This window comes from Chlorocebus sabaeus, chromosome 4 (assembly GCF_047675955.1).
Source record: "Chlorocebus sabaeus isolate Y175 chromosome 4, mChlSab1.0.hap1, whole genome shotgun sequence".
NCBI classification, from domain to species: domain Eukaryota; kingdom Metazoa; phylum Chordata; class Mammalia; order Primates; family Cercopithecidae; genus Chlorocebus; species Chlorocebus sabaeus.
Genome location: NC_132907.1, coordinates 25,549,086 through 25,571,215, shown reverse-complemented (window position 1 = coordinate 25,571,215; position 22,130 = coordinate 25,549,086). Strand labels below are relative to the sequence as shown.

At 43.4% G+C, this 22,130-nt stretch overlaps 1 protein-coding gene across 2 annotated transcripts in view; it reads left to right on the top strand.

Annotated features, from left to right (window-relative positions):
• The window catches only part of NAIP (NLR family apoptosis inhibitory protein), a 51,602-nt gene that overhangs the window by 11,282 nt on the left and 18,190 nt on the right, over positions 1-22,130 (top strand). Inside the window, exons 2-7 of one of the 2 annotated variants that reach the window (XM_038010470.2) lie at positions 404-974; positions 1,947-2,046; positions 7,651-7,732; positions 9,349-9,400; positions 9,668-9,787; positions 12,659-12,758. In XM_038010470.2, coding sequence (XP_037866398.2) covers positions 407-974; positions 1,947-2,046; positions 7,651-7,732; positions 9,349-9,400; positions 9,668-9,787; positions 12,659-12,758 — 1,022 coding nt within the window. In that variant the 5' untranslated portion in view covers positions 404-406. The remainder of the gene's footprint in view (positions 1-403; positions 975-1,946; positions 2,047-7,650; positions 7,733-9,348; positions 9,401-9,667; positions 9,788-12,658; positions 12,759-22,130) is intronic. The other variant, XM_038010471.2, reaches the window with a different exon arrangement.

Here is a 22,130-nt window from a genome sequence, read left to right as displayed (position 1 = left end):
GATTTTTAAAAACTGAGTAATTTGATCAAATCATTGCTGCCAGGCTATCCAATTTTGTGTATGTTTTTCTTTAATGTAAATGGTAAGTGTATGCTCATGTTACCACATTGTGTCCATAGCTAATGTCTGGAAAGCTTTGTGAATGGAGGCAGATCGGTGTCTGTCCTGTTGGTTGCTAGATCCCCAGTGCCTAGCACAGTACCTGATATATAGGAAGTGCTTAGTAAATAGTTGTTGATTAAGTAGATGAATACTGATGTTTCATAATTTTCCCAACAATTTCTTTTTTGCGTTGAAATTTCAGGCATTCCTTTAATTCCTGGTTTCTTCAGAAACAGTGGGAAATGCTCTTCTAAGAAAAATCTTACTCTAAGGGATCAACCTGCTTTATTTCCCTCTTCAGAAAATGGCCACCCAGCAGGAAGCCTCTGATGAGAGGATCTCCCAGTTTGATTACGATTTTCTGCCAGAGCTGTCTGCTCTTCTGGGCCTAGATGCAGTTCAGTTGGCAAAGGAAATGGAAGAAGAACAGCAGAAAGTGCAGGCAAAAATGCGGAAAGGCTACAACTCTCAAATGCGCAGTGAAGCAAAAAGGTTAAAGACTTTTGTGACCTATGAACCGTACAGCTCATGGACACCGCAGGAGATGGCGGCCGCTGGGTTTTACTTCACTGGGGTAAAAGCTGGGGTTCAGTGCTTCTGCTGTAGCCTCATCCTCTTTGGTGCCAGCCTCAGGAGACTCCCCATAGAAGACCACAAGAAGTTTCATCCAGACTGTGGGTTCCTTCTGAACAAGGATGTTGGTAACATTGCCAAGTACGACATAAGGGTGAAGAATCTGAGGAGCAGGCTGAGAGGAGGTAAAATGAGGTACCAAGAAGAGGAGGCTAGACTTGGATCCTTCAGGAACTGGCCATTTTACGCCCAAGGGATATCCCCACGTGTGCTCTCAGAGGCTGGTTTTGTCTTTACAGGTACCTTGAAATTATTTTCTGAAGTGTTTCTCTGGCGTTGTAAGTTTAGGTTTCATTTTTCAATTGCTTTTGCAATATTTGGCTAAACTTTCTTCCCTGGTTAAATGTGTTATATTAGGTATAAGGTCTAGTTTATCAAAATTCAACGTCAATATTTTTATTTTTGCTCATTTTATATTTAGTACAGCCTGTGTTAATTTGCCAAATATACATAAAATAAGAAAGTTACTTCTCCTTAAACTTGGACCTTAGAAAATACTGGCTGTATTCTTAAGGCCCTGAAAAGATTAAATAACTCATGTGGTCATCCTGATATCAGTCTCCTCACCCATCCTCCCTCTACTGCTCTTACATGATCTTTCTTTGATTCTTCTCATTGCTGCAGTATTGGAGGGTTTTGTTTGTTTGTCCTAGCCCTGCCCTAGGGGTTAGGATACGTAAATGAGAATTCTTACAATAACAATGATCATTTACTGAGTACTGTACCTACTTTACGCTAGGTGTAGAGTGAGTACTAATTCTTATCCAATGAATTTACCTCTTTCTCTCCCATTTCACAGCTGAGTTCATGGAGGCTCAGAGAGTTTAAGAAACATGCCTATGTTTCTACCGAAATGTCATGGCAAAGCTAAAACATAGGTTTTCTAATTGCACATTACTTCAGCTGGTCCTGGTGTTAGTCGGCTTCCCTATCACTTTGACCCTGAGAGCTCAAAGAGCAACATACCAGCTCTGGGAGGCAGCTGGGGAAGGATATTGAGTTACACAGCTTAGGGTTCTGTACCTGGAGTGTGGCCGTGGTGGAGGGGCCCATTTCGGGTGGTGGGACTGTGGATGGAGACTCAGGCCAATAAGATCAGGAGTGCACAGGCACGCTGGAGCATGTCTTGCTCCTGCACAAAACAATCAACTCTGTGTAGCTACCCTCTGGTGCCACTGCCAGGCAATCTAAATATTTTCCTTCATATATAGGTAAACAGGACACGGTACAGTGTTTTTCCTGTGGTGGATGTTTAGGAAATTGGGAAGAAGGAGATGATCCTTGGAAGGAACATGCCAAATGGTTCCCCAAGTAAGTAGATAATTTTTGCTTAAATTTTTCTTTCTTTCTTTTTTTTTGAGACAGAGTCTTGCTCTGCCACCCAGGCTGGAGTATAGTGGCATGACTTCAGCTCGCTGCAACTTCTGCTTCCCAGGTTCAAGTGATTCTCCTGCCTCAGCCTTCTGAGTAGCTGGGATTATAGGTGCGCACCACCAAGATAGGCTAATTTTTGTATTTTTAGCCCCTTAAGATTTTTAATTTGTAGATTTCCTCTTTATCCATCTCTTTTTTCTTGTCGCTTATTTGTTAAAGAAGCCATGTAATCTGTCCTGTAAAATTCCGTCTACTCTAGATTTAGCAAATGTGTTCCTCTGGCATCATCTAACATGTTCCTCTACCTTCTGCATTTCCAGGAACCTGACACTTGGATCTAGCAGTCTGGTCAGACTCAGACTCTATTTTCTTTCTCTCTTTCCTTCCTTCCTTCCTTCCTTCCTTCCTTCCTTCCTTCCTTCCTTCCTTCCTCCCTCCCTCCCTCCCTCCCTCCCTCCCTCCCTCCCTCCCTCCCTCCCTCCCTTCCTTCCTTCCTTCCTTCCTTCCTTTCTTTCTTTCCTCTCTTTCTTTCTCTCTTTCTCTCTCTCTCTCTCCTTCCTTCCTTCCTTCCTTCCTTCCTTCCTTCCTTCCTTCCTTCCTTCCTTCCTTCCCTTTCTTCCTCTCTCTCTCTCTCTCTTTCTCTCTTTCTTTCGACAGTCTCACTCTGTTGCCCAGGCTTGAGTGCAGCAGTACCACCTTGGCTCACTGCAACCTCTACCTCCTGGGTTCAAGTGATTCTCCTTCCTTACCCACCCAGGTCTGGGATTACAGGTGCATGCCGCCACACCTGGCTAATTTTTGTATTTTTAGTAGAGATGGGTTTTCTCCATATTGGTGAGGCTGGTCTCAAACTCCTGACCCCAGGCAGTCCACCTGCCTTGGCCTCCCAAAGTGCTGGGATTATAGGCATGAGCCACTGCGCCTAGCCTCAGGTTCTATTTTCTTTAACAAATATTTGTCACACATCTACTACATGCAAAGTTGTTGGTTGGATGCTAAATTAACCACAAACCTGGGCACAGTTATTTACATTTATAAGTCATCTTGCACATGGACAGCCATGCCCACAAAAGTGAATGGAGGCCCAGCACGGTGGCTCATGCCTGTGATCCCAGCACTTTGGGAGGCCAAGGCATGTGGATCATTTGAGGTCAGTAGTTTTTCGAGACCAACCTGGCCAACATGGTAAAACCCTGTCTCTATTAAAAATACAAAAATTGGCCAGGCGTGGTGGCAGGCATCTGTAATCCTAGCTACTTGGGAGGCTGAGGCAGGAGAACTGCTTGAGCCCAGGAGGCAGAGGTTGCAGTGAGCTGAGATCGCACCACTGCACTCCAGCCTGGTCAACAGAGCAAGACTCCATCTCAAAAAAAAAATGGTTGAGCACTGTGGCTCATGCCTGTGATCCCAGCACTTTAGGAGGCCAAGGCGGGCAAATCACTTGAGGCTAGGAGTTCAAGTGCTGAACTCTTCTCTCCCCTCTCTCCTCTCCCATCTCCCCTCTCCCCTGGCCAACATGGTGAAACCCCATGTCTACTAAAAATACAAAAATTAGCTGAGCGTGGTGGTGCGTGCCTGTAGTCCTAGCTACTTGGGAGGCTGAGGCAGGAAATTGCTTGAACCCGGGAGGCAGAGGTTGCAGTGAGCTGAGATCACACCACTACGCTGCAGCCTGGGCAACAGAGTGAGACTCCATCTCAAAAGAAAAAAAAGGGAATGGATATCTTTGATATGTTTTGATATGTGGGAAAGCAATATGCACAATAAGTGCAGTGTGAGACTTTGAAAATGTTTAAGACCACTAAACTGTACATGGAGTTGTTTGAAAATACATAGAAAAACTTATGAAAATATATAAACCAAACTGTAGATACTTCTGGATGTGGATTTGTCAGGGGGTGAAGTAGTGACAGATTTTCACATTTATTTTGTTCATTGCTGTCTTGTTTAAATGTTTGGAAACAAGTGTATATTACTTTTGCAGTTGAAAAGAAAGTGAGGAGATTAGGAGGGAGGAAGTAAACAAGGGAGGAGAGGAGAAAGAGAAGCAGGAAGAGGAGAAAGTTAGACAAGCAGATGAGATGGTTATAGGGACGAATGAAGCTAGAATTGTGAAATCATTTGACAGTCACTCTGGCTCCTTGACGAATCAAAACAGCCCCCCGGGCAGTCCTTGTCCGAGCTGACAGTGCGCCATTTATGCGTATGTAACAGTGAACAGCAGCCCTGGCTGGAGCACAAGCCACTGCTCGTGAGCACCTGTCTCAGCTCAGACCTCAGCTCAGGCTTCACTTAGCCTCAGGGTCACTGTGTTTAGTGTCGCTGGGTTATACACTGGACAAGTGCCAGTGGCACCATTCACACATTATCACATTATCATGTGACTAGCACCTACTAGAGCCACACATCCTGTCTGGAGGGTCCTTCATGTGCCTTCTCTAACATAGGACGGAGGGTAAGGTAATAAGCACAGGGAGGGGAGACAGCAGTCCAGCAACCACTCCTAGAGCAGGAAGGAGCTCAGGCCGTCATACAAGGGCAGGGGGTAGTGCAGAGGCTTAGGAGATAGAGCCAGGCTTGAGTCTGCGGCTACCTGACTACCAGACCCTAGACAAGGGACTGACCTTGTCTGAATCTCATATGTAAAATGCAGTGTCAACCTAAAAAAAAAAAAAAAAAATTAGAGAAAGATATCCCCAAATATGTCAAATTTATTCAGGAATAAGAAAAGAGGGTTATGATTTGGAATGCACTATGGTAAACCCCAGGCACGTGCAGTGAGGGTAAAGGGAAGTTTTCTTGGCAAGAGGGAGAAGTTCACATAAGCTCCTTAGAAACAGAGTTCATAGCAGTGCATGGTAGCTCATATGGGTAATCACAGCTATGTGGGAGGCTGAGGCGGGAGGGTCCTTGGAGGCCAGGAGTTTGAGAACAGCCTGGGCAATATGACAAGGCTCCAGTTTCTTGAGAGAGAGAGAGAGAAGAGAGGGGAGAGGGGAGAGGGGAGAGGCGAGAGGGGCGGAGAGAATTCCTTGGTTCTGAAGGCTCAAAGCCAGAGTTGTTGTGTGTTCATTGGTGGAGATGCCATTCCTGGGCAGGTGTTCTTTTGAGAGCATCTCATCTCATCTCATCTTATCTGAATCACTGCAGTCCTAAAGAATGTGCAGTGATAAACCTTGTCATAGAAATATGTGCATACATGCAAGCAATGCAAAGCAGGAGATGTATGACAGGCGTGAAGGGATTTTTATGGGATTCTTAGAAAGTCTTTGGAACCGTTCCTATCTTGGACATGTAAACCTGAACCCCATTCCTTCATGCCTTCGCAGCCCTATTTTGCATGGGTCTGACAAAAGTGATTTCATCTTGGTATCTGCAACTTCCACAGCAGATAATAATACACAGCTTGTCTAGTGGCTGTAAGGATGAGAAAAAAAGTATATGGATCAAATGCTTTGTAAAAATTACCATCTATACGTGAGGATGACTGATGACCAACTGTTTTGCCTTTCATTTGTTTGTCATCATAAGCATATGGTCAGTCAATAACATTTAAGAGCTGGAATTAGAGCAAGAATCCCCAAGTTTCTTGCTGGTTACTCTGTTTTTAGCTTTTTGGGCTTTAATTTGTTGCTTCTTTTATAAACTGTCAACAAAATGAGTATACCCTAACACTTTGTAAAATGTGGCACTCCATAAATGTAAGCTGATTTTATGGTAATTTTTTAAGGTACTGAGTTCCTCCTCAATCCATATAAATCATGAGGACAGGGAACCACCCCGTGCATTGTGTGCCGTATGGATTATGTGCAGACTTAGGGCAATCTTTGGAAAGATTTATACACCTGAAAACTGGGAACCCTGGCTGCCTATCACATAGAATCGTGACCCTGGGGAAATATTCAGACCATCTGATGGCAACCATGTTCTCCTGTGATTTATTTAAGAGAACAATGGCAAGGTTGGTCACATCCCCACTGGTGGAAGAGCAGGGACTAATGCTCCAGCCTTTGGGTTCGCAACCCATTCTTTGCTACAGCACCATAGAAAGAAAACTGAAATTTGAATTGGAGGGAATTTTTTTTTCTTTTTTTTGAGACGGAGTCTTGCTTTGTCGCCCAGGCTGGAGTGTAGTGGTGCAATCATGACTCACTGCAAACTCTGCTTCCCAGGTTCAAGTGATCCTCCTGCCTCAGCCTCTCAAGTAGCTGGGATTACAGGTGGCTGCCACCACGCCTGGCTAATTTTTGTATTTTTAGTAGAGATGGGCTTTCACCATGTTGACCAGGCTGGTCTCAAACTCCTGGCCTCAAGCAATCCACCTGCCTCAACCTCCAAAAGTGCTGGGATTACAGGCATGATCCCCCATGCCCAGCTGAATTGGAGGAATTTTTTAAAGTTAATTTTAAAACTGCTTCTCTTTTATGGGAAATGAATGTGTTTTTAAAATAATATTCAATATGCTCTTTTTTAAAAAAATCGAAAATTATAAATTAACATCCATTACTTTTTTTTTTTTTTTTTTTGAGACAGAGTCTTGCTCTGTTGCCCAGGCTAGCGTGCAGTGGCGTGATTTCGGCTCACTGCAACCTCCACCTCCCAGGTTCAAGCGATTCTCGTGCCTCAGCATCCTGAGTAACTGGGATTACAGGCACCTGCCACCACACCCAGCTAATTTTTGTACTTTTAGTAGAGACAGGGTTTCACCATCACCATCTTGGCCAGGCTGATCTCAAACTCCTGATCTCGTGATCCACCTGCCTCGGCCTCCCAAAGTGCTGGGATTCCAGGTGTGAGCCATCATGCCTGGTGCCTAATATACATTACTTTTTAATGCGTGGTAATTTTTTGTTCGGTAGATAAATATATTATTGTTATTTTAAAAAGATTTTTTGTATTTATTTTTGAGACTGGGTCTCAGTCTGTTGCCCAGGCTGGAGTGCAGCAGCCCGATCATGGCTCAGTGCAGCCTCTACCTCCCCAGGCTCAGGTGATCCTCCCCGCTCAGCCTCTCGAGTAGCTGGTACAACAGAGGTGTGGCACCATGCCCGGCTAATTTTTGTATTTTTTGTAGAGATGGGGTTTCGCCATGTTGCCCAGGCTAGTGTTGAACTCCTGGATGTGAGTCACTGCATCTGGCCTATTATTTTAAATGTAGTTCTCTTTACTGCCAGTAGCTTTCATATAACCCCAGGTACTAGATTTAGTCACCACTGCTTAATTCCAAAAATCAAAAGCTCCATCCTATATTTACTGTAAATCAGTCTCTTTGATTGTATTGTATATTTTATTTCAAGAAAAAAGTTAATCTGAAGATTTAATTTTAAATAACTACATATGTTGTCACTAATAGAAATAAAAAATAATTATATGAGAATAATGGTAATTCTCCTAAGTAAGTTTTGTGGTAAATTTTTGGGCAATTTTATTGAAGTATAATAAAATTCAACAATTCAGTACGTTTTTATAAATGTTCATTGTGATATAGGACAGCTCTATCACAGTATTGGGGTAAATTTTAATTATATTCATTAATTACAGATGTGAATTTCTTCAAAGTAAGAAATCCTCAGAGGAAATTGCCCAGTATATTCAAAGCTACAAGGGATTTGTTGACATAACGGTAATGTAGAACAGCAATTTTTTTCTCAAGTCTTTGGATTACCTACAAATGTCTGACTCAGAAGGGCATAGGCATTCTTTTCATGTCATAGGTTTGATTTCTTTCTTCCTTTCTCCTTTCATTCCCCTGGCTCCCATCTTCAAAGTGAAAAAATATCACATTCACTTGCTGACCTAGAGCCTTTTTCTTTTTCCACAGCTGGCTTCTGATGGGCTCTGCTTGCCTTCCTGAGAGTCTTCCCCTCTATGAATGAAGCCACTTGCCTCAGCTTCCCTCTGCTGCCCCATCTGCACGCTTGCTATGATCTCCTGACCTATGTGCTGTCACCCACAGTGGGCCGCAGAGCTGGCTCTTCCCAGCTCGCTAACTATCCTGTATCAGTACCAATTTCCTAGTGGAGAGTGATGGGAAATTGAATCCAAACTGGCTTAAATAAAAATGAGAATGTATTGATTAACATGACTCAGAAGACCAGAACTCTAGAGAGAACATGGCCTGACAGTGGGGGAAGAGAGGTGTTTCCCCAAAAAGAAATTGGGTGCAGCTTTCCCAGAAGAGTCAGTTGCTCAATATACAATACCCTGATGAATTTAGATACCATTCTATATCTCTTACTTCCTCATTCGTCAAAGTACATCTATGATAGATATCTAAATGCAAGTCTGTTTTCAAGGTCAGTTTCCGGAAACAGTGACCCTGAGAAGGCTTCCTACTGAGTATGCATAAACATTCACAGCTTGCATGCATGCATGTGTGTGTGTGTGTGTGTGTGTGTTTGCTTGCTTGCACTGCATAAAAACAATTGCAACATCAACAGAAATCAAAATTAAAGGGATAATTCTCCTACGACCCTGCCGTTCCAGCCAATGAAACTCTTCATTCTGGGGAAAAATTCCTTCAGTTCTTGTTCACAGATAGGTATATACTTCATAAGTCAAACAATCAGGCCAGGTGCAGTAGCTCACGCCTGTAATCCCAGCACTTTGGGAGGCCGAGTTGGGCAGATCTCTTGAGATCAGGTTTTCGAGACCAACCTCAAGACTTCCAACATGGGCCGGGCGCGATGGCTCACACCTGTAATCCCAGCACTTTGGGAGGCCAAGATGGACAGATCACAAGGTCAGGAGATCGAGACCATCCTGGCTAACATGGTGAACCCCCATCTCTACTAAAAATACAAAAAATTAGCCGGGCGTGGTGGCGGGCGCCTGTAGTCCCAGCTACTCGGGAGGCTGAGGCAGGAGAATGGCGTGAACCCAGGAGGCGGAGCTTGCAGTGAGCCAAGGTCACGCCACTGCAGTCCAGCCTGGGCGACAGAGCAAGACTCTGTCTCAAAAAAAAAAAAAAAATTCAACATGGTGTCTGTCTCTACTAAAAATACAAAAAAAAAAAAAAAAAATCAGCTGGGTGTGGTGGCACATGCCTGTACCACTCGGGAGTAGTTGTACTACTTGGGAGTTGAGACAGGGGAATCACCTGAACCCGGGAGGCGGAGGTTGCAGTGAGACGAGAATGTGCCACTGCACTTCAGCCTGGGCAACAGAGTGAGACTCTGCCTCAAAAAAAAAAAAAAAAAAAAAAAGACAATCAACAACTTGAATTTTCATTTCCCTCAGGGAGAACATTTTGTGAATTCCTGGGTCCAGAGAGAATTGCCTATGGCATCAGGTAAAACCTCAAACATTTTCCAAAGGCTTTGCTTGTTTATTTCTTCTTTTGATTTTTTTGTCCCTATCTCTTTTTGTCTTTTTTCCCCCATTTGTTTTGAAGCACACTCTAGACATCATTCCATCTGTAACTGTGAAGACTTGAACACGGATACTTGCAATATCAAAGCCTACTGGTCTCTTTAATTTGTGCCGCAGCAATAGAGACATAGAAAAAAAAAAAAAAAGACTAAAGCCTGCGGGTCTCACCCTGTGCTTTTTATTCAAGCTTATTGCAATGACAGCATCTTTGCTTACGAAGAACTACGGCTGGACTCTTTTAAGGACTGGCCCTGGGAGTCAGCTGTGGGAGCTGCAGCACTGGCCAAAGCAGGTCTTTTCTACACAGGTGAGTCAGTAGGTTGTGACCACTTGCTTGCTTAACCTTTAATTCCCACATACACTTGATGCTCCTGGGCTTGCGTTTAGCTACACTCAGCAATCTCCACTAGCTTCAGCATTTCTTTTTCTTTTCTTTTCTTTTTTCCTTGGAGACAGAGTCTCGCTCTGTTGCTGGAGTGCAGTGGCACAATCTCGGCTCACTGCAACCTCTGCCTCCCAGGTTCAAGTGATTCTTCTGCCTCAGCCTCTGGAGTAGCTGGAACCACAGGCGTGTGCCACCACACCCAGCTACTTTTTTGTATTTTTAGTAGGGACAGGGTTTCACTGTGCTAGTCAGAATGGTCTCGATCTACTGATCTCGTGATCTGCCCACCTTGGCCTCCCAATGCTGGGATTACGGGCGTGAGCCACCGCGCCAGGCCTCGCTTCAGCATTTCTTATAGATTCTTTTTCTTTTCTTTCTATTTTTAGAAACATGGTCACCTAGGCTGGAGGGCAGTGGTGAGATCATGGCTCACTGCAGCCTCGACCTCCTGGGCTCAAGCAATCCTCCTGCCTTGGCCTCCCAAAATGCTGGGATTACACGTGTGAGCCACTGCCCCTGACACAGATCCCTTTTCTTTCCTGCACCATAAGTCCTCTCCCAGTTTTCTATTCCTCCCTTAGGTGGTAAACCTTCACATTTGAAACCTTAAGGTCTGGACTAACAATGAATACAAGTATTCTATTTGTGATCATCATCGTGTCTTTTCTTTCTACATGTTACTCTCCTCACCTCTTGTCCCCTGACAAGGTGCTCCTAGAAACTGTCACAGGACACTTCTGCTTATATTTCTTTAATCAGAACTTAATTGGATGGGCCAGGTATGGTGGCTCACACCTGTAATCCCAGCACTTTGGGAGGTCGAGGTGGGTGGATCACCTGAGGTCAGGAGTTCTAGACCAGCCTGGTCAATATGGTGAAACTCCGTCTCTACTAAGAATACAAAGAATTAGCCAGACATGGTGGTGGGCGCCTGTAATCCCAGCTACTTGGGAGGCTGAGGCAGGAGAATCGCTTGAACCTGGGAGATGGAGGTTGCAGTGAGTTGAGATCATGCCATTGCACTCCAGCCTGGGCAACAAGAGTGAAACTCCGTCTCAAAAAAAAAAAAAAAAGAATTTAGTCAGATGGAGATGACCATACCTAGCTATAAGAGGAGCTGGGAAAACTAATCTTTTTCCTGGGTGACAATATGCCCAGCTGAAAATTGGGATTTCTATTAGTATGGAAGGATTTGAGATAGTAAGAACATGGATAGCAATCTTTGCCACATTCTGCCGGCAGGAGAAAATCAGGAAATTCATTTTCATGATGCCTAAACATGCAGCGTCTTCCACCAGATTGTGACATTTTCTCTTTAGCTGCTGGTCATTAGGAAGCACCTCTGCAATCCACAAATGATGGGCTGGTTCCTCTCAGCTAAATATCTACCTGAGATACACGATGATCAGGGAAAGGTTCCTGGGTACCTTGCTGGTTTTGCTCAGACCAAACACATGCATAAGCTACAGTGGAGGTTAATGCAGATCTTTAACTGAGAGATCAAGTAACTGTCACAGATATCACAGAGCAATACAGAGAAAGAGAATATAGTTGTCACTCTACCTAGCAGACATATTCCATTGGGAAAAGAAAAAAATCTGACTGCCTCACCATCTTAAGCCTTTGGAAAGTGTGTTTGCCATTTCTCCCTACTCTGCTGTGTCTGCCTCTTGTCAGCCTTCCGCAAGACCCCTCTGACCAGTGTCCTCGCCCTCTTCCTTTCCAATCCTCCACCTCTCCACACAAATCCTAATCATCTCTCACCCTTTTCAGATCTTGCAAGCTTTAGGATCTCATACTTCTGGGAGGCTTTCCTCTGCCCCAGCTTTCCCAGAGTGGAAGGAAGATGAGAAATGCTCTGTTTCTAGTTTGATCCTTTTGCAGAGCTAAATACCAGTTTCTTTCCAAAGACATATAATCTCACAAACAGACTTAATCCTATTTCTGGTGTAATAAACCTGGCAATAATGTGGTAAGATGCAATTAATTCTTCATGCATTCACTTACATAAGGGCTGCTAGATTTGCTGATTTTTTTTCTTACGCTCTAAATATATTCTTTCCGATTCATTCATTAAACGAATACTGACTGAGTGCCACGTGAGTGCCAAGCACTCTTCTAGTTCATGTCATTCATTAGTGAGCAAAAACCTCTACCCTCATGGAGCTTATTTTTATTCTTATTTTTTGAGATGGAGTTTCACTCTTGTCACCCAGACTGGAGTGCAGTGGCACTATCTTAGTTCACTGCAACCTCTGTCTCCTGGGTTCAAGCGATTCTCCTGCCTCAGCCTCCTGAGTAGCTGGGACTACAGGCATGTGCCACCACGCCCAGCTAATTTTTGTATTTTTTAGTAGAGACAGGGTTTCACCATGTTGGCCAGACTGGTCTCAGACTCCTGACCTCAGGTGATCCGCTGGCCTTGGCCTCCCAAAGTGCTGGGATTACAGGCATGAGCCACTGCGCCAGCCCCCTCATGGAGCTTCAGTGCCAGATTCTGGTTGCCAATCTGTCTGCTGATCAAAGGAGAATGGAGCAGAGGGATGGCGCGCATCAAAGTGCACGGTGCGTAGGAGCATTCAATGGCTACTTGCTGGTTACCCCGTTGGTGGACAGAGTCTTATATAGAAAATTGCCTCACTGGTAACCAGCTTCTGACTGTCACAAAACCCAGCTGGAGACTGACTAGGCTTTCACTATTACAGGTCTGGTGGTTATTGGACATTAACATGTGGGCATGTTAATGGACAGATGCCCATGCCAGTGGGACTGATCAAGTTTCCTTACTTTTAGGTATAAAGGCCATCGTCCAGTGCTTTTTCTGTGGCGGGTGTTTAGAGAAGTGGCAAGAAGGTGACGACCCATTAGAAAATCACACCAGATGTTTTCCCAAGTGAGTGGAATGAATGTTAACCATCTGCGACTTTGGATGCACTTCAACAGTTTGGTTCCCCCCCCCCCCCCCCCATTTCCTGCCTTATTTTATCTTTAGATTGAGTCTTTATCCACTCCTCTGATTCAGGCTATGAAGGATGAGTCTTCATGTCTTTCATCCTTTTGCTCCATGACCCCCTTCCTGTACTAGCCTTCGCCTCTTTATAGTGATGGCATAGTTCATATTTTCACATTACATGTTTACATTATCATGACTATATAAATGCTATGCAGAGCTGAAGCTTGTGGTAAATTTTTATTTATTTTCCCTTCCTGTACCTCCTTTATTTTCTTTAGGAAGTAGTAACTGTCCTGTTAGTATGTTTGCTTTTTTTTTTCCTGAGGTAAAATTCATGTAGTAACCATTTTATTTATTTATTTAATTTATTTATTTATTATTTTTCGTGACAGGGTCTCTCTCTTGCCCAGGTTGGAGTGCAGTGGTGCAGTCATGGCTCACTGCAGCCTTGACCTCTCTGGTCAAGCAGTCTTCCTCGCTCAGCCTCCCAAGTAGCTGGGAATACAGGCACGTGTCTCCACACCCAGCTAATTTTTTTTTTTGTTTAGAGACAGGATCTCCCTATGTTGCCCAGGCTGGTCTCAAACCTCTGGGCTCAAGCAATCTTCCCATCCTGGCTTCCCAAGTTGCTGGGATTACAGGCGTGAGCCACCATGCACCACAATTAAACTATTTTAGAGTGGACAATTCTGTGGCATTTATTATAGTACATTCACAATGTTGTGCCACTACCCCTTCTATCTAGTTCCAAAAAGCTTTCATCACCCCCAGAGAAAACTCTGTATCCATTAAGCAAGCCCTCCTTATCTCTCCACCCCACTCCATGCCCAGCCCCTGGGGTACACCGACCTAATTGGTGTCTATGGATTTATTTGTTCTGACTGTTTCCTCTATATGGAAGCATACAGTTTGACCTTTTGCATTTGGATCTTTCACTTGGCATATTGTTTTGAGGTTTATCCATGTTGTAGCTTGTATAAGTACTTCCTTCCTTTTTTTTTTGAGACGGAGTCTCGCTCTGTCGCCCAGGCTGGGGTGCAATGGCCAGATCTCGGTTCACCGCAAGCTCCGTCTCCCAGGTTTACGCCATTCTCCTGCCTCAGCCTCCCGAGTAGCTGGGACTACAGGCGCCCGCCACCTCGCCCAGTTACTTTTTTTTTTTGTATTTTTTGGTGGAGACGGGGTTTCACCGTGTTAGCCAGGATGGTCTCGATCTCCTGACCTCGTGATCAGCCCGTCTTGGCCTCCCAAAGTGCTGGGATTACAGGCTTGAGCCACCACGCCCGGCCAGTACTTCCTTCCTTTTGTGACCAAGTAATATTCCATTTGGATATGCTACATTTTATTTATCCATTCATCTATTTGCAGATATTTGGGTTGTTTCTACCTTTTGGCCACCGTGAGTCATACCGATAGGAACATTTGGGTACAGGTATCTGTTGGAGCATGTAACTATATTCAATTCTTTGGGGCATACACCTAACAATGAAATTGCTAGCTATATAGTAATTCTATGTTTTAACTTTTTTTTTTTTTTTAATTTTGCAGACAGAGTCTCACTCTGTCACCCAGGCTGGAGTGCAGTGCTGCGATCTCAGCTCACTGCAACCTCCGACTCCCGGGTTCAAGCGATTTTCCTGCCTCATCCTCCTGAGTAGCTGGGATTATAGGTGCCTGCCACCACGCCTGGCTAATTTTTTGTATTTTTATTAGAGATGGGGTTTCACCATGTTGGCCAGGCTGGTCTCAAACTCCAGACCTCAAGTGATCCACCTGCCTTGGCCTCTCAAAGTGCTGGAATTACAAGTGTGAGTCACCGCACCTGGCCTGTTTTAACTTTTTGAGGAACCGCTAAACTGTTTTCCACAGTTTTAAATTCCACCATTTTAAATTCCCACCAATAATGTATGAGGGTTCCAATTTCTCATCAACTTTTCTGTTTTTTAAAAAATTATAGCCATCTGCTTAATTTTTATGTACATTGCTTATTTTTGTTTCTTGAGAGAAAATTCACATATTAATCATTTTATTTATTTATTTAAGTAAATAAAGACGAACACCAGCTCATCTTCAAATTATCCCAAATGTTTAAATCTCCTCTTAAGTCATCCAGACCTACCAGATATCTCATCATTTTCATTTCCTGAAAGAGTCATCATCATATATTTTTTTTTTTTCTTTGAGATGGAGTCTTGTTCTGTCACCCAGGCTGGAGTACAGTGGCATAATCTCGGCTCACTGCAACCTCTGCCTCCCAGGTTCAAGCAATTCTCCCTGCCTCAGCCTCCCAAGTAGCTGGGACTACATGCGTGCACCACTATGCCTGGCTAATTTTTGTATTTTTAATAGAGATGGAGTTTTGCCACGTTGGCCAGGCTAGTCTGGAACTCCTGACCTCAGGTGATCCACCCACCTCAACCTCCCAAAGTGCTGGAATTACAGGCGTGAGCCGCCACGACTGGCGCATTTTCATCTTGAAGTTTTTTCACCTTCTTGAATGAGTTTCCCTGGAAGTCTTCTGGCCTGCTGGATTATGAACAACTTGTCCTATAATCATAGTGGGATCCAGGGATCTTTCTTCACAGGCATCCTGGAGATTATCTCCTCTGTTGTATCTCCCGGATCCAATGTCATCCTCTTCTTGGTTCACTCACTCATTTTGGTGGAACACTTCATCAGAGTTCACTGGAAAAGACTGCGTAAAAAATACACATTTTTAGTTGCACATAATGCATATATAGACATATAGATCTATCTATATATATGTTTTTCCTGTATTCTTACACTTACTTGATAGTTTAGCTAGGTGTAGAATTATAGGTTGGAAATCATTTTAATTCTAAATTGTAGAAGCATTGCTACATTTCCACTAGCTCCTAATGTGCTATTGAGAAGTTCCATGCCTTTCTGATTCTCAATCCTTTGATTGCAAACAACGTTTTTTTTTGTTTTGTTTTTTGTTTTTTGTTTTTTTCCTGCACTGGAAGTTTTTAGAAAAGTATCTGTTCTAAAATTTTATGAAAAAATATTTCTTTTCTGTGAATCTTTAAACTTAATTTTTTTTACCCATCAAACTCTTTAGAAATGTTTAATTGCAAGAAGAAATTTGTGTTTTCACTATGTAATTAGTAAGAGTTTTTTTTTTCTTAGAAATGAATATGAACACATACAGATTTTAAAATGAATGCTTCCTGCTCATTTGTATAGTGGTAAAAACAAAAATAAAATAAAATTAATACTTCCATCTAATTTTATTACCTTAAAGGTGTTTTGACAGCAGCAGTTAACCTCATTTTTCTTTCTTATTTGGGCTTAGTATGTAATAAATTATTGTGAACAATGGAGACATTCTACTTAATTCTTGGAAGGATAAGCTAGGATGCGGTCTAGTTTTATTTAGAACTTACTCTGGAATCTATCAACTCCCTTTTATACTATTATTATTATCATTATTTTAGTGTTTTGTTGTTGTTTTTGAGATGGAGTCTCGCTCTGTCACCCAGGCTGGAGTGCAGTGGCGTGATCTTGGCTCACTGCAACCTCTGCCTCCCAGGTTCAAGTGATTCTCCTGCCTCAGCCTCCCAAGTAGCTGGGACTACAGGTGCCTCCCACCATGCCTGGCTACTTTTTTGTACTTTTAGTAGAGACGGGGTTTCACCATGTTGGTCAGGCTGGTCTTGAACTCCTGACCTCAAGTGATCCTCCTGCCTCAGCCTCCCAAAGTGCTGGGATTACAGGTATGAGCCGCCACACCTGGCCTTTGGTGTTTTTATTTTTAAAGAGACTGGGTCTTGGCTCTGTCACCCAGGCTAGAGCAAGTGCAGTGGTGCAATCCTAGCTCACTGTGGCCTCAGATTCCTGGGCTCAAGTGATCCTCAGCCTCCCCAGTGGCTAGGACTACAAGCATGTGTCACCATGCCTGGCTAATTTTTTTAAATTATTTTTTTTGTAGAGATGGAGTCTTGCTTTGTTGCCCAGGCTGGTCTCAAACTCCTGGCTCCAAATGATCCTTCTGCTTCAGCCTTCCAAAGTACTTGGATTACAGGCATGAGCCACTGCTCCCAGCCAACTCCTTTTTGGATTTTTACTCTTCCTTTGCGTCTTTTTAAAAAACTGCAAACCAGTATGTCTCCAAATGAGTGCCTAAAATTTTTATGTATGCTTTAAAGAATGGATAAAAAGCAACCTATGAACCTACTACTAAAGTCAAGAAATTTTACATTATCAGTGCCTTAAAAGCCCCCCCGTGGCCGGGTGTGGTGGCTCACGCCTATAATCTCAGCACTTTGGGAGTCTGATGTGGGCAGATTGTCTGAGCTCAACAGTTCGAGACCAGCCTGGGCAACATGGTGAAACCCCATCTCTATTAAAAAATAGAAAAAATTAACTGGGCGTGCCTGTAGTCCCAGCTATTAGGGAGGCTGAGGCAGGAGAATGGCTTGAACCTGGGAGGCGGAAGTTGCAGTGAGCTGAGATGGCGCCATTGCACTCCCAGGCAACAGAGCAAGACTCCGTCTCAAAAAAAAAAACAAAACAGTAAAACAAAAAACAATTCTGCATGCCAACCACCCCCTAATTCTGTTTATATCCTTGTCCCTCCAATCCAGAGGTAAACATGATGCTCAGTTTTGGGTTAATTATTCCCTTGCTTCTCTTTGTGGTTTTACCAACTGCATATACATCCTTAAACATATTTAGCTTTGTCTATTCTTGAAGTTCAAATAAGAAGCACACTGCATGGTTCTTCTTGTAATTGGCTTGTTTTACTCCATGCTGTTTTTGAGATTCATCCATATTTATATGTACTATACAGTTGTAGTTCCTTGTTTTCATTGGTAAATAGTGTTTTATGTTACGAATATATAATTTATTTTACTGTTGATTAACCTCATGTGTTGTTTTCAGAGTGTTGCAAATTCAAATAATGCCCTGTGAACATTCTTGTACATATTTCCCAGTGCTCATGTGTGTTTCTCTAGGATATATAACAAAGTAAAGAATTGCAGAGTCACAGAGTTTGCAGATGTTCTACTCCACTAGATAATGCAAAGTTTTTTCCAAAGTGGTTGTACTGATTTACATTCCCACTGGCCTAGATGCAATTCTATTGATTTGCTTCCTCACTATCTTGGTATTGCCCAAATTTTAATTTTTGTCAATGTAATTACTAATAATGTTAAACTTATTTTCTTCTTCTTCCTCCTCCTCCTCCTCTTCTTCTTCCTCTTCCTCCTCTTCCTCTTCCTCTTCTTTATCCTCTTCCTCTTCTTCTCCTCCTCCTTTTCCTTCTTCTCCTCCTCCTTCTCCTTCTTCTCCTCCTCCTCCTCTTCCTTCTCCTCCTCCTCCTCCTCTCTTCCTCCTCCTCCTCTCCTCCTCCTTCTCCTCCTCCTTCTCCTCCTTCTCCTTCTCCTTCTTCTTCCTCCTCCTCCTCCTCCACCAGACAGAGTTTCACTCTGTCACCCAGGCTGGAATGCAATGGCACCATCTCGGCTCACTGCAACCTCCACCTCCCTGCAACCTCCGTCTCCCAGGTTCAAGCGATTCTCTTGCTTCAGCCTCCCTGGTAGCTGGGATTATAGGCATGTGCCACCACGCCTGGCTAATTTTGTATTTTTAGTAGGGACGGGGTTTCTCTTTGTTGGTCAGGCTGGTCTGGAACTCCCAACCTCAGATGATCCATCCGCCTTTGCCTCCCAAAGTGCTGGATTACAAGCTTGAGCCACCACGCCCGGCCATTGAGCTTATTTTCATATTTTCCTGCAAAATAGTCTTGTTCTTTCTCTTCAAGAGTGTGTCTTAGCAATTTTTTTGCCTTTTGGTCTTTCATATTCCAGAGAATATATTAAATATCCCAAGCAGGCATGGTAGTTCACACCTATAATCCCAGAACTTTGGGAGGCTGAGGTAGGAGGAGTGCACAAGGCTAGGAGTTTGAGACTAGCCTTTGCAACACAGCTAGACTCCATTTCTATAAAAAACATTTTAAAACAGGGTGTGGTAGCATGCATCTGTAGTCCCAGCTACCTGGGAGGCAGAGGCAGGAGAATCGCTTGAGCTCAGCAGTACAGGTTGCAATGAGCTATGATTGTGCCACTGGACTCCAGCCTGGGTGACAGAGTAAAACTTTGTCTCTAAAAAACAGAAATATTCGTCTTTATCCCTGATAGTAGTTTTTAGGCCTTTATTAGTTTTTTTCATGTTACATCTTTTAGATCATTTTATTTTTAATCTATCTGTGACTACATTTAAAGTGAATTCTTGTTTTTTCCTTTTCCTTTTTGTGCGTAACGGGGTCTCACTATGTTGCCTAGGCAGATCTCAAACTCCTGGGCTCAAGCTGTCCTCCCACCTCTGCCATCCTAAGTGTTGAGATGACAGGCATGAGCCACTGCACCCAGCCTTAAAGTGAATTCTTATAGGCAACAACACAGGTGGGGTCTTTTATTTTATTTTTTATTTTTTTATGAGACAGATTCTCGCTCTGTTGCCTGCACTGGGTACAGTGGTGCAGTCTTGACTCACTGCAGCCTGGACCTCCCAGGCTCAAGCAATCCTCCCACCTCAGGCTTCTGAGTAGCTGGGACTATGGGCACATGCCAGCACACTTGGCTAAGGTTGTTCATTTTTTTGTAGAGACAAGGTCTCACTATGTTGCCCAGTCTGATCTCGAACGCCTAGCCACAAGCAATTCTCCTGCCTTGTCTTGCCAGAGTGCTGGGATTACGTGTGTGAACCACCGAACCCAGCAGGTCTTTTTTTTTTGAGATGGAGGTATGAGCCACCACATCCAGCCAGGTCTTGCTTTTTTAAGAGCCTGACAATAACTGCTTTCTAACTGGAATATTTAGAATGTTTAAATTTAATGCAATTATGAATATGGTTGGATTTAAACCATTTTACCATTTGCTTTCTATTTATTTCATCACTCCTTTGTTTTTCTTTTCCTGACTTTCTAGGGTTTAGGGTTTTTTTTTTCTTTTTTCTACCCCCTCTTTGAGTATTTTTTTAGTAGTCCATTTTATTTCTGTCAGCTTATTAGCTATTCATCCTTATTTTACCTTTTTACTACTTGCTGTAGAGTTTACCATATGCCTATTTAACATATCACAGTCATCTTCAAAAAATATTATAACAGCCAGGCACAGTGGCTTATGCCTGTAATCCTGGTAATTTGGGAGGCTGAGGCAGGCAGATCACTTGAGGTCAGGAGTTCCAGAGCAACCTGGGCAACATGGTGAAACCCCGTCTGTACTAAAAATACAAAAGTATTGGCTGGGTGTGGTGGCGCACACCTGTAATCCCCAGCTACTCGGGAGACTGAGGCACGAGAATTGCTTGAACCCGGGAAGCAGAGGCTGCAGCAAGCTGAGATCGTGCCACTGCACTCCAGCCTGGGTGACACAGTGAGACTCTGTGTCAAAAAAAAATATAACCTTGACATAAAATGTATGAACCATACAATAGTATATTTTCATTTCTCCCCTCTCATCCTCTGTGCTTTTGTCATACATTTCATTTCCATGTACTTAAATAAATATTACAATATAATGTTATATCTTTGCTTTAAACAATTTAAGTACATTTTTACAATGGAAAATGTCTTTCATATTTACCCTGTTATCATTCCTGTACTATTCATTCCCTTGAGTAGAACCAAATTTCCATCTGCTCTCATTTTCCTTTTAACTGATGTGCTTCCTTTCACTTTTTTTTTTTTTTTTTTGAAATGGAGTCTTGTTCTGTCTCCCAGGCGGGAGTGCAGTGCCGCAATCTTGGCTCACTGCAACCTCTGCCTCCCGGGTTCAAGTGATTCTCCTGCCTTAGCCTCCTGAGTAGCTGAGATTACAGGTGCCCACCACCATGCCAGGCTAATTGTTGTATTTTTAGTAAAGATAGAGTTTCACCATGTTGGCCAGGCTGGTCTTGAACTCCTGACCTCATGATCTGCCTGCCTCAGCTTCCCAAAGTGCTGGGATTACAGGGGTGAGCCACTGCGCCCGATCCCTTTCACATTTTTTGTAGTGCAGTTGTGCTGGCAACTAACTTTATTTGGCATTTGTTTGTATGAGTAAGTTTATATTTTACCTTCCTTCATGGTTATTTTCCTTGATGGGCCTATTAAAATATATATTTTTTTCTTTTGTAAGCCACTTCACCCTTCCCCTGTGGGTCTGTTTTTATTTGCCTCTACGTGGCTGACTTTGGATAGAAACATTACAAGTTCTATTTGTTGTTTTCCTGAAGCTATGCTTCTATTTCTGGACTCATCGCAAAGTCACTTGAAGGCAATACAAATGAAGTATCTGGGCCAGATGCAGTGGCTCACACCTGTAATCCCAGCACTGTGGGAAACTGAGGTGGGAGGATACCTCGAGCCCGGGAGTTCCAGGCCACCCTAAGCAACATAGTTAGACCCTGTCTCTACAAAAAAAAAAAAGAATTAGCCTGGCATGGTGGCACGTGCCTGTAGTCCCAGTTACTTCGGAGGCTGAGGTGGGAGGATCACTTGAGCCTGTGAGTTGGAGGCTACATTGATCCTTGATCGTGCCACTAGCCTCAAGCCTGGGCAACAGAGTGAGATCTTGTCTCAAAAAAAAAAAAAAAAAAAAAAAAAAAATAGTCCCTTTGCTTTACTCCTGCTCTCCTGTGATTCTGCAGCATGGAATGGGCCACTGACTTACTCACATGTATAGTTCTCATCTGTCCATTTTAATAATTGCAACTAGAGATCTTTTTAAACTTTCTCTCTTGTTCTTCAAGCATACATCAAACCTGAGTTTAGAGGGTATTTGCATCCTAGTTTCACGAGATTGGCAAATAGTTTTTAGAGAGTATGTTTGTGGCCATTCTTTTGTTTTAATACTGATGGAGAGTTTCTTTTTTAATTTTTTGTTTGTTTAAGACAGGGTCTTCCTCTGTCACCCAGGCTGGAGTGCAGTGATGCAGTCACGGCTCACTGTAGCCTCAGCCTCCTGGCCTCAAGCGATCTTCTTGCCTCAGCCCCCCAAGTAGCTGGGACTATACATACATGCCACCCCGCTAGCTAATTTTTAGAGGAGATCTCTCTATGTTGCACAGGTTGGTCTGGTCTTGAACTTCTGGCCTCAAGCGATCCTCCTACTTCGGCTTCCCCAGGTGCTGGGATTACAGACATGAGCCATTGCACCTGGCAATGGAGTGGTTTGTGGTTGGTTGGTTTTTTCCTGTTTGTTTGTTTGTTTGTTTGTTTTTGAGACAGAGTTTCGCTCCTGTTGCCCAGACTAGAGTGCAATAGCGCAATCTTGGCTTACTTCAACTTCTGCCTCCTGGGTT